Source organism: Coloeus monedula (genome assembly GCF_965178545.1).
Source record: "Coloeus monedula genome assembly, chromosome: 1".
Classification (NCBI taxonomy): Eukaryota; Metazoa; Chordata; class Aves; order Passeriformes; family Corvidae; genus Coloeus; species Coloeus monedula.
In genome coordinates, this window is record NC_138781.1 from 154,402,112 (window position 1) to 154,414,750 (window position 12,639).

General features: G+C 39.8%; 1 protein-coding gene across 1 annotated transcript in view; it reads right to left on the reverse strand.

Moving 5' to 3' along the window:
- Positions 1-12,639, reverse strand: part of FAM135B (family with sequence similarity 135 member B) — a gene marked incomplete at both ends in the record, with an annotated part of 136,536 nt that overhangs the window by 59,659 nt on the left and 64,238 nt on the right. The window contains 3 exons of the mRNA XM_082303309.1: positions 2,622-2,795; positions 4,642-4,712; positions 11,913-12,052. Of these exons, the coding sequence (XP_082159435.1) occupies positions 2,622-2,795; positions 4,642-4,712; positions 11,913-12,052 (385 nt within the window). The remainder of the gene's footprint in view (positions 1-2,621; positions 2,796-4,641; positions 4,713-11,912; positions 12,053-12,639) is intronic.

The window sequence follows — 12,639 nt, forward strand, 5'->3', positions numbered from 1 at the left end:
AAGACTCAGGAGGGTGGCTTGTTTTGTTTTGAGACTGTCTTTGTTATCTCGTGTTTATCCAGTTTTTCTCAATGTTAAGTTTTAAATTTCTTTTTGTTAAAAATAAACAGGTGAAATGTTGGGGCCCTCCTGCCTGTCATGTGGTCCTGGGAGAGGGGCCCTGGGGGGGAGACACGGGGTTTCCCTGCCCCTGGTCAGCCTCGTTCCCCATTGGTTGTTTTGTGTTCCCCTGCACGGGTAAGGACCCTCGGGTCCCGTGATTGCCTCTGTTCCTCGGCAGAGCTCCGGCCATGCAGCTGGAGAAACAAACATCTCTCTGAAACATCTATCAAGAATCAGTCCATAGATATTTCTTTTCCATGGGCCTTGTTGTCTGATATGCGTGTTGCAGTTTCCCCACCATAACCCCACTTCCTTGGATGTGTTCATGGCCAGGCTGGATTGGGGTCTGAACAGCCTGATCTAGTGGGAGGTGTCCCTGCCCATGTCAGGAGGGTTAGAACTAAATGATCTTTATGGTCCCTTCCAACCCAATCCATTCTGTGATTCTGTGAACTGGGGTTTATTTTTCTCTATTCAATGTGACAGAAAAAAAAAAAAAAGACTTTCTAGTCATTCAGGTTCTACTGTGTTATTAAAAATAAAACTGATTTTATAGGTAATTTTTTTTATGTTCCTAGTAAACTCCAGTGATTAATGATAGAAAGGAAAGTTCTGAGCTGTGGGCAACTCAAGTAAGTTTTAATTGGCTGGTTTTGTTTTAGAGTACTTGGAACTGCCATTTATTTTTACATTTCTGTCTTCATCCTGATTCATACTTAGAGAACGCATAATATAAAAACTCTTCAGGTTTGGAATATTTATCAAGAAGAAGATAAATCCTCACTATTGCACTTGAAAATGATTTTATGGGCTTAAGTAAATGAGATTGTATATTGTGTTGTCAAAAATCTTCATTCCACTGCAATAAGTACATTGTATACTTCACAAATGTCCACAAAATAGTATTTTAAAAGCTATAGTAATCTGACTATGGAACAGTTGCTCATCATGTGATTTATGCCTAATAACAGTAACAAGGCTGTGCAACCCCATTCATTAGAGAGTAATACACAACTGAAAACAGTCATTAAGCCTCTTGAGCTATTGTTCTTTCATCCTTGTCTATAGTAGAACAATGAGCAAATTATCTGATCAAAACTATCTGGTTAGAAGCAGTCTGTTATAATCTAATTCACTGTTTAAAAAGTCAACACATAGGAAATCAGAGATACAGCAGTTACCTGTATCACATCAGCACAACACAGATATGTCAGTCTGGTCTGCTGGTATGAGACACATCCCAGCCACAGCTCACAGAACCACAGAACCTTAGAATGGTTCGGGTTGGAAGGGACCTTAAAGGTTATCTAGTTTCATCCTTCCTGCCATGGGCAGGGACACCTTCCACTAGACCAGGCTGCCCAAAGACCCATCCAGTGTGGCCTTGAACAGTTTCAGGGATGGAGCATCTACAACTTCTCAACCTCTCACCTCAGGCTCAACCTCTTACAATCCCAATTCATTCTGTGGCATCATGTTCAAGCAATGCCTTTACACTAAAGGAGAACTGAAGCAAAGTACTAAGTCAAAACACAAAACCTGAGGAAAATAGATTCTACAGGTTCATCTTCCTTTCTGACACTGTGCTCTTTGCAAGATATTTGACAAACTTAAGATCTCTTGGTCATTTGGGAAACAAGACCTTGATGGAGTTAAAGGAAGCTGAACAAATCTGAACACTGTATTCTGCTTCAAGACCAAAGGAGCTCCCTCCCTCTCAGGCCTCTTTATCCCACGTGCTGATAAGATTGGGCACTAAGTAAATTGCCAGAAAGACCTTTGCTTCCCTCCACCTGCTCTAAATATTAGAGGATATTGACCTTCAGCCCTGTTTTACTTGAAGGAGTTCTTAATTATTTTCTTGACATTATGAATCAGATATCATAAATCACACCTAGACCCATGGCAGCTGGAATTACAGGGCTGCACAGCCAAACCAGATGATGCTGCAAAGGAAAAATCCAGTGGAGCCTTATCCAGCACTGACTCCTGTGTGCCTCCTCCTGTGGAAACCCAGAGTGCAGAGAATACTTCTCTGCCTGTTTTGAAGAATTTTACCACCCTGAACAACACTGTTTTTGACCTCTGCCCTTGGAAACCACATTATAAACTATGCTCATGCACAGAGGCCATGGATGAATCCAGCTGCTCTGAATGCTTTACAAATAATCAGAGAGGAAAAATGTAAATGCTTTTAGTTCCTTTTAGACTAAAGAGGACAAACAACCAAGGAGAACACAATTTGCACTTTCCTCATTACAGATGGGGAATAGAGAGATCAAGACTAATCCAAATTCTTAACCTCTTTCCCAAAAGCTTGTTACTTTTTGATCCAACCCCCAGGAAGAGGCCTGTCAGAGTTTGGCTCCAAACCCCAATCTCCAGAGTCTCAGCCCAGGACCAAAAAACTTTAAATTAAATTATCCTCTCCACTTCTCCCACCCAATCAGCAAATTGTATGAGAGAACTCAGCAGAGGAACCTCCTCTGCCTTTCCACAGATATTCCTGTGCCCATTACCTGATCAGAGGCTGGTGTAAAGCCACCAGAGACGCATGCACCGTGACGGAGACCACGGACAGGTGGAAATAGTCAAACATGACAGGAACATGGTGGTGCAGCCCTCTGCGGGGGTGGAAGTGCAGACACAGCGTGCGGCTGCTGATCACGGGGATCGCTGGGACATCCCTCAGCCTGCAAGGGAAAGGGGTTTACCGGGGTTAGGGAAAGGCTGAGCTGTCACAGCCTGTAAGGTGCTACAGGCAGCAGACAGAGACAGCTTGAGGTGAAATTTTATCACTCCCTACCTTCATACAGGTTAACATAACTGAAGAGCATCTTGTGCTGTACTTGTGCCAAACAGAAATATTAATGCTAATATGGATGTAATTAATATAAATAGAAGTACAAAAAATGAAGAATATATGTAGAGTTATATATGAATGTATGGTATAAAAGAGGAACAGATGTGACACAATTCTGGTTTTCCCTGGTGGTTGCCCTTGATGTCCAGCTATGCACTAGTAGGGACATCAAGATCTAAATAGCAGAAGGGAATGCATTTAGCAAACAGTTCAGATTATCTGAGTGAGGGACAGCACACTGCTTGTGATTTTCCAACAATCAGCTGAAGCAATCTGTGAGAGTTAGAAGCAGTCCTGTATCAGACACAGCTGAAAACATTCAGAACACCTTTCCAGATTGTCAATCTGAAAAAACTTTTTGGAAGAGGTCAAAACTCAAAAGAGAAAGTGAAGCAACTGAGAGAAACAGTACATGTTGGATTAGCTTCTCCATTTTTTTTTCTTTTTTTTTTAGTAAATAAAAGTCAAGACTTTAATTTAAAGTTTGTTTATAACTGTTCCAGAATAACCATCCTAGTGTGCAGTCAACCACATGACATCTGAGTCATCTGTAAGACAGGAGATGAGCTGTAAAGCTGGAGCATGCCTAACCACATCCTCCCAAGGCAAGTGAAACTTCTAAAGAGGAATTATTTTACAGCATTAAAGATCCTTCTGAAGCCTTTTTTTTTTCCAAAGCTAAGAAAACCTAAGAAGAGATGGTTGAGTGGTGCATGGTTAGCCCCAAGAAATGTTTCAATTATATTTGCAGAATATAATTTTCTAAAAGTCACTACTTTAGTTTATAGTAAGTCATACTAATCTTTCAGGTGATAATAAATTAAGTGTATGGGTTAGAGCACAATTTAATAACTTAAATGTTTCAGTTCTTTTTATTCTTGGCTGTAACTTAATATTTGTTTTTTCTTTCTTCAAGACCCATAAGACAGTCAAGTACCCCTCATCTGAGAGAACAAGTTTTCTCTTTTTGTATCTTGAAGATAACAGAAAGATGTTCTTGAAATTTGTTTAGGTGCTCTGTGGGTATGAATAAAATCCCATGGGGACAGTCTCAGCATGAAACACAGCTCAGATGCTTTCTCTGCACGCTCTACCACTCCCCATAAATGCTGCTCAAGTCATTGGAACACTTTTTCCTGATTCAGGGAGGCTAAATAACATCTGGGATCACACTTTCTGCTGTGTCTCAGGAAGGGATGCTACTCCCACTTCACCTGAGATCACAGAACCAAATTCAGCTAGAGGGAATCAAATTCAATGGGAAAACTCTTTCCTCCTAAAACATAGAGGCAGCTCTGGTTCTTAGTAGAAGAGTACTTAGCATGTTCATACTCCTGTCTTCACCTAGAAAATACTTCATCGCCTCCTGAGATAAATGCATTCCTGAGTCATAGACCCTGACCACATGGAGGTCTATGATGATATTCCTTTTAACAGCAGCAGAGATAGAGCAACACTTAGAACCTTTGAAAAACTCACACTTCAAGGAGAAAAAATGTTTTTCCTTTAAAGAGGAATCTTCAAATACAGAGAGGAGAAACAGGGAAACTTCAACACTAAGGCAAAGGGAAGCCTTATTAAAGCTCTCCCTTTTTAAAAAGGACTCATTTCATCAAAGTAATTTTCCAATTGAACGGGTCCCCACATTACCAATTGAGCTTTAAACCAGCACTTACTGTTGTTCACTATCAGTAAAGTGCAGGTCCAGCTTGAGCTGAAAGTCTGCCTCATTCAATGCATCTTCCACCTGCAAAAAGAGAGAGACAAGGTTACCTTTGTAAGTTGGCACCTACAACACAGAAGGCAAAGGTGGGTGGGTTTGTCTGATAAGAGCAAAGGCAAAACCACACAGCAACAGCAGTATGACAGCACAGAGACAGAAAGAAGCAAATGTGACAGTGAGTCGAGATAATCGCTGAAGGAGTCAGAGGGAACCAGAGCAGTCAGAGGTGTTATCTGCCCCCAGGTGCCCTGACATGTCAAAAAAATCACTCCAGATGAGGAAACAGAGAGCATTAAGCTCTGCATTTGTTGGATACTTGCTCTTTGCACACCAGGAGGGAGAGGAGCATTTCTGTAGCTGCTCTCCCTCCCCGAGTGAGCCTTTGTTTGGGTTGTCTTGTCAGCTGAAAGAAATCAAGGGTTTCCTTGGATGAGAAAGAGCCACAAATCCTTGTGGTTACCTTCCTGTAACTAACACACATTTCAAACTTTACAGCTTAAAACATTCAGAAATGGCTCAAATAATTCTGGAAATTTCTTATCACTCATGATTAATCTTTGAGTTTATGTCTCAGCAAACCAAAGCTTTCCTGCCCCCTGGTCACTCTTTCAGGCCCTTAGCAGATTCATGGAGGTAGTTTGTCATGGATTCTCAGGTAGACCATTTTCCTTCCAAAATTCTAAGGCCTTTGTTGTTTTTAGAACTAAAACAGAAGTTTAACTTGTTGCATAGCTGGGCATGTGGCACAATTCTGCTCATCAAAACCACTGAAGAAATCATGTGTGACTCACTGGTACCTCCATTCTAACTCATCTAACAGGTCCCATCAGTAAAATTGCCCTTCTTGTCAATAAAATAGTTTGATTGGATTTTTGGAGACAGTGCTGGATCTGATAGTTCATTAGCTTCACCTGGAAAGAACTAAATTGGATAACACATCCAAGCTTGGCACAGTTAAAACTGTAATCAATGGAAATAAATAAATTAGAAGGGAAGAGGATTAAGCTGTCCAGCACTTTCTCATTCACTCCTTTGAAATGTCAATTCTTCGCCAAGAAAAATAGGTTTAGTAGAATAAAAAAATAAATTTCTAACAACCTAAATGGAAATATGAGCAAAAAAATACACATTTTATAACCAAAATAGTATTTTTGTGTGAACGTAAACATATGACAGAATACAACAGGAGGTGCACAGGAATAAAGGTGGAAAAATGCAGGTATTCTCTGTGGATATGGTGTTATAAGTACAACTTATTTTTACCCAATTTTTTCCAGAAAAAGGTGAGGTGAGATGTATGGTTCTGTCTTCTGTCAGTGACAAGCAACAAGAAGAAGCAGAGTACCTGCTCCATCCTGAGGTACCCATTGGAGAAGGGCAATTAATTTCTGTTTGTGCCTGTCTCTTTCCACTGACAATAGATATAGCTTAGAGAAATATCTTGGTCTAGATACACTTGCATTTTAGATGGCTTTAAACAGGCAAGATGAACTCTGCTTTCCAAAGCTGATCATCATCTTCTTAACAACAGACCACAGACTACACTAAAAATGCACTGAAGGCAACATCAGAGGCATCTACCCTGCTCTGACAGGTAGGATTCATAAAATACGTAACATAAACCGTGTTAAGCCAGGTTTTCCAATGGTGTAACTGCATCGACAATGTACAATATTTTCCTGTTGAAATAAGAAAATTGAGAGCCAAGGATGTGATGTGCTTTGACAAAATCCTGAAAGATGTTAAATTTAATCCCTTCTGAAGTAATGTGGCATTTCTTCTAGCATGGGCACAGGTATAGAGATGTAAGGGGAAAATTCCCACTTCTATTTACTGAAAATGTGCTTTCTCTTTTATGATTGTCTCAAAAAACCTGGAAGCATGCCTTTCACTAAAAAAAAAATTTAAAACTAGAAGATTTTTTCCTTTTTAATGAGTTGTTGTCACTAAAAATCACAGTTTCTGGCAGTGGCAAAGAAAGTAATCATTAGTGAAGCTACATTCTGAATTTAAACCAGGAATTCAGTATAGTGCTTCAGCCAAAGCAAACCTCCTCCTCCTCCTCCTTCAAATAAAGGGATGAAATTTTGGGTCTGTGCCCAGCACTGCTGAGCACCTGCAACTGCAACTGAGATCTGAGTGGGTGCTCAAAACAAGTTCCGTAGCTGGTGACACTCTCCCAAAACACCTTGAGGCAATGAGCAGATGCCTGAGAGACCAAGAGATACTTTTCACTGCATGGGGTCATGCAGTAAGGTCCATTAATCCCCAAACTGTATTGAAATCAGACTGACCAGAATAGTGCAAAACCCCACCTAAAATCAATCATAGTTCTCACTACAGAGGTAATGTTTTCCCTTTTCTATTGGGGGTGAAAATATTAAGTGAAAATGGGACAGTTAATCAAAAAGTGGATTCTTCATGAGAGAATATCATTACAAGGCTTATGCACAGGTTGAGACATAGCAGAATTACTTACAGGAACTACTTGGCATGTTACTATACAGCTTTGATACCTGCTGGAGTTTCCTCTGGTTTACTTTTTTCCACTTATTAGAGACATAAGACTCTTTACACAGGAAAACAACAAAATGGTCTTTTTGTAGCTCATACAGAAGAGCAGCTGATACTTCTCTCATTCCTTGGCCTCCTGAATGAATTAATATTGTCCTTAAATGAAATACTGGTTGCTTATTTTAGCATTAATGAGACTATTATAGTTCTGTCCACAGTTATTCTTTACAGACTGTACAATTTTCCAAGAGTTTGATAGACTATCTGATTTTTTTTTTCTCTTGAAAAAGAGTTTTGAATTTTCACATCAAATCCCATGAAAAACTACTCTGAAAAATTTATCTGAAATATAATTAGTGCTTGAATGCCTAGGCTAAGTAGTGTCCTCTCAGATATTCTGTAAAGGGTATTCCAGTGGGGTTTTTTAATACTTCTTTGATCTTTTAGAAGAAAAATCACAATTCATGAAAGAGAAAATAAAGATCCATCCCTGGAAGTGTTCAAGGCCAGGCTGGATGGGGCTTTGAGCAACCTGGTCTCATGTAAGTTGACCCTGCCCATGCCAGAGGGTTGGAACTAGGTGATGTTTAAGATTCTTTCCAACCCAAACCATTCTGTGATTCTATGATCTGTGTTTGTAGAAATACATTCATACTAAACAAGGAATATTTTTCTGTTCTGTAATATTCTATACACCTAAACTTCCACCTTGGGCCTCATAGCATGTGCAAAAATACCCCATATTCATCTCTGAGCACACATAATTTTACAGAAGGTGATGTCAAGAGTTCAGGCTGTTTCCTAAGTTCTGACTATCTTGCCAAAGCCCTGCACTCACAGGGAAATGCATTTTATTAAATGCTGTTCAAATATGTACAATAGGAAGTATTTGCATATGAAAAGTAAAATTATTTTATACAATAAAAAGTATATACAAAGCAAAGTACTCCGATTTCTGTTGGATTGGCCTGGAATCAAATGCATAATTTCACGTTTGCATGCTAATTTTTTCATCTTTGGTTTAGCTTTTAAGAGCTGTGATAATACTGATAACTGAAGCTTCCTGCATCCTTTTGATGTATCTCCCTAATATTTAACCATTTAGCCAGAGTGTCATACTGAATGATCTGGATGCCCCCGCTCACTTAAATTTCTCTGGAAAATACACAATCTAATATACTGTCATATTCCAGCCTGCCTCACTCTGTCCTCTCCCTGCTAAATTTTCCCTGAACAGGGCCAGCAAGAAAGAAGCCAGACAAGTTACCTGTTCCAATGTTTGATGAAAGAGGCAAAGCTTCTTCTCTGATAAAAAAGAAAGCAAAAGCTTATGAAAATAAATTAGAGTTCTTTGTAGCAACAAAGGCTGCCCCAGCCCTGCAATATGGTTTCCCTTGAATTCAAAAAATTTTGTATGCTGGGATAATATAGAAAAAGGCATCCAATAAATCAGAGAGTTTTAAAGCACCATTTATATGGTGAAAAGTATGTTCAGTGCCACTTCAAGGCAAATAATAGCACTTCCTTACATTTAATTCCTAACAAAAAAAAAAAAAAAAGAGATGTATTTACATATTTAAGCTTATCTGGAGCTTATGCTAGAGGAGGAAGGGGAGAATAAAAAAAAATAGCAAATTACCTAATTTGGACATTAACATTTTTTTTTGCTGTTTGGTTGTCTTTTTCTATTTGGGTTTTTTTGTCTATCTCAGCAAAACATCTCATCAGAAAAACCACCTGAGCACCAGGAGGAACAATGCTCCCTTAATATAATATTGGATAATTCCAGCTCTCACAGCAGAAACTGCATGGACTGTATGAACTCGATACTTCCATTACCCAGACTAACTCTTTTGTCTATTTATCATAACTTCTTCCATCCACAGAAAAAAACAGTGAACAGAACCTTCACCCTGAACCAAGAAAAATCACCATAGCACACAAGAGGCACAAAAAAGGATTCACATCTGTTGTGTGCTAAATAAATTAGGAGTTATGAATGTAGATGATACTTAAAACACTTTAAAAATCTCTAGGTGTCTTGCCAACACCACATTGCAAGGATTTCATCCAACATAGGAGATTATGCGACAAAGATATAAAGCTGTCACTGAATTGTTGTGGATATAGTAGTGGCACACTTCGGTCTCTCCCACATTTATATCAGATTTGCAAAGCTGTGGAGGACAAGACATCAAGGCAAAAAAAAGAAGCCTAAGAGCATTAAACAGAAGTGAATTGTTCTAATCTGCTCAATACAAACAAATTTTTACAGATCTTTATTTTTGTATTTGATTCTTTAGAGTGCCTTCAGCAACTCACCTGGAACAACAGACCTGTTTATCCTCTTATTCTACATCCATGAAAACCCAAAGCTATTGCATCATACAGAGAAAGCTGACTTTCTATGTGCAAAACCTCTCTGTAAGTACAGAATTGGGCAGCTGTCCTCTTCCCAAGGGATCTCCTATGGAAAGCCAAGTGGTGCTGCACGCAGCACGTCAAGAGTCACAAGGACTTTTAGCTGTGAGGAATCTTGTGGGCTGTTTTTTATTTTCCATTTTGTGAGTGTACAACTTTCCCAAATAATAATGCAAAAATCATCAGAAATCATCCCTGCTCAACACAGTGGAAACTGCTGTAATTTGAGGGGAGGAGTATTTAGTCAGAAATATTCCATAGAGGAAGGATAGAATTAATATTGGATAAAGCATGCTGGGACATTTTCCTAACAAATATTGATAGACTTGCATTTAGTAATTTTTCATGTAAGCACAAACCAACAATTCTAGGGAGGAATAAATCAATGACACTATCTTAAAAAAAAATCAAACCAAACCAAACCAGCAAAAAGAAAGTGGGAGAGAAAAGGAAGCTTGTTAAGCTTAAATTAGGTTCTCAAGCTGTTTTAATCTAGATCTATATATAACACATATATATATATGCTTTGAAATAGGGCAAAAAAAATTTTAAATCACATCATGATCAAGTATAAAGTTATACAAAGGATAGGTGAGTGTCTCTGGCTCCAAGTTCAACACACAGCACATGATACACTCTGGCTGTGTAACTCGTAGGGTCTCTTTTTGATGGCAAGATGACTTTTCAAAGATGATGACTTTTCAAAGATGCTGACATTGTGTTTCTTGTCACCACTGAGAGCAAGTACCAATGCCATACATTTTGTACCAGTCCTTGGGCAGGCAAAGCCTGGCGATGGCACACTGGACACACATGAATGCCATTCTACTGTGATACTTTCTCCCCTTCCTATTTAAGATTTCAGTAAAACAGTGCTCTCTGTGAAACAAGATTGCTCCACCCGTGTAGCTCCTGGGAACAGGAATTATAGCTGGAAGACATTGGTTTCACATCAGTAAGATTAAACTAAAGGTGCTCTACAAGATGGGTGTCTCAGATCTTGTTCTTACCTTGTGGGGGTGCTCCTATTGGCTGAAGGAGTGGATGGAAAAAGGGGAGAAGAGTCTCGGGATGGACCTATTGTAGCTGAGGTACCACAGAAAACAAAGGGGTTGTACACGGACTTTAAAGAAGGGAGAGCTCCCCAGCAGCTCTCCCATGGACTCCTGCAGTCAGGAGCACCAAGGACAAAGTCCAGGAAACCTCTGAGGGGTGGAAAGGGACTGGGTAGCTGTAGAAAATTTCAGTCACAAGAGAGAGGTTGAGAAAAAAAGTAATAACAATGGATGGCAATAGTAGCTGGTCCTAGAAAGAAGCAGCAGACTCCCAGTTTTCTCAGGTGGGGCTGATCGGCACAGCTGTATAAAATGAGTGATCCAGTGCACAAAGGACAAATTATGTTCGAGACACTTGAGTTTCTGATATACTGATTTACCAGTGTATGTCAACATCTTATTCCACTAGAAAGCCAAGGTGTAGCCTGCTGGTGCCTTAGGTTTTTAACTTTTATATTTTTCAAATCCTGTACTGCCTAGTGTGTAGCTTTGAAGTTTCATGTGGCCTGTTAGCTACGGTTCTCTCATGCTTGTTAGACATAACAAACCCTCTCTAGGCTTGCTCTTCGAGGACACCAGGCCCCAAAATGTGTAAACTAAAAGCCTCTGAAGAGGAGGGACAAACTTGGGGTAATTACATCATTAACTGAGGTTATAATTGGAGAATTAACCCTGATATGTAAATGGATCAAACTTAAAAAAGTGTGAAGAACCCGTGACCCAGGGTCCATCTTGGGTGTAGCCTTTTGACTGCCCAGGGTGTACCTTTGAAGGCCCTTCAAATAAATACCTACTTTTATGCTCTTATTTTTGTCTAGTCTCTGTTTTTAGATGGCCACTTCAAGGCATCATTTTTTTGGCACCCCAGATGGGACGACAAGGCTTCTGGAAATCTTCTGGATTGAGAAAGATCTGGCTCAGCTCCTCATAAGCAGGAACGATGCAGAGGGTCTGTCTGACCTCATGCAGAGGTTTATAGTGTCAGCATTTACAAACAAATAAATCACAGGTACTGATGGGTACAGGACAGTCAATCTCCTTCTAATGCAGCTGCTGCTGCATTGGTCAGATAAATCATGTCGTTCCCTCCACCAGCTGCCTTCATTAGACCTCTGACAGCACATGGAGCTCTTCACAACTTCTGAAATGGCCATACCTGCGCAATGCACACCTGAAGTTAAGGAAGAGGAATCCCAACCCTGCTGGTTTTTATGTGCATCCCAAAACAACTCACCCTTTCACCATCCAGAAGCAGGTGCACTCTGAAGTTCATCGACTCATTAAGAATGATCTCTTCATTTCTGTACAAAATCTGAAATATTCTGCTGTAAACGTTGTTTTCATGAACGCAGGCCGAGCAAAGGCTGGAATCACCTGCACAAAACACAGACAGACTCCTGGTGTAATTTCAGCAGGGAGATTACTTTTTATCCTATGACTTCATTCCAGGGTTACCTAGGTAGTACTTGTAATAAACACTTGCATTGTCAATAATTAATGGTAGTAGAGCAGACTGTTATTGTGGGTTGCAGGTTCACAGACATATATTTAAAGAAAACAAATGTTAAACTGTAGGCAGGGTGGATTCCAAAATGAGAATACTTGATCCTGTGACAGCTCTTATCCTATTAACTTTCTTTCTAATAAAAGCTAAAGCATCAAATGCTTAACTCAGTGCACCCAGCACCATGGGGACTGTGGGTTTTCACCTGTGAAACTTCATCTTTTATCTGCAATGGGCATCTTTCAGAAGACGGAGTTTTCTTGTCATCTCTGGTTCTCCCAGAAGTTACTACCTGGGAGGGGGGACCATAATCAATAGCAGCTCTTGAATGTAGAAACTGGAAGTGCAGAGACATCTTGTTAAAATACAGAAACATAAAAACATAGTCTTTGTTTTCAAGATGCCTTTGTAATCCTTCAGATCCTTGGCACATGTGAGAGATGCCAATTTGGTCCAC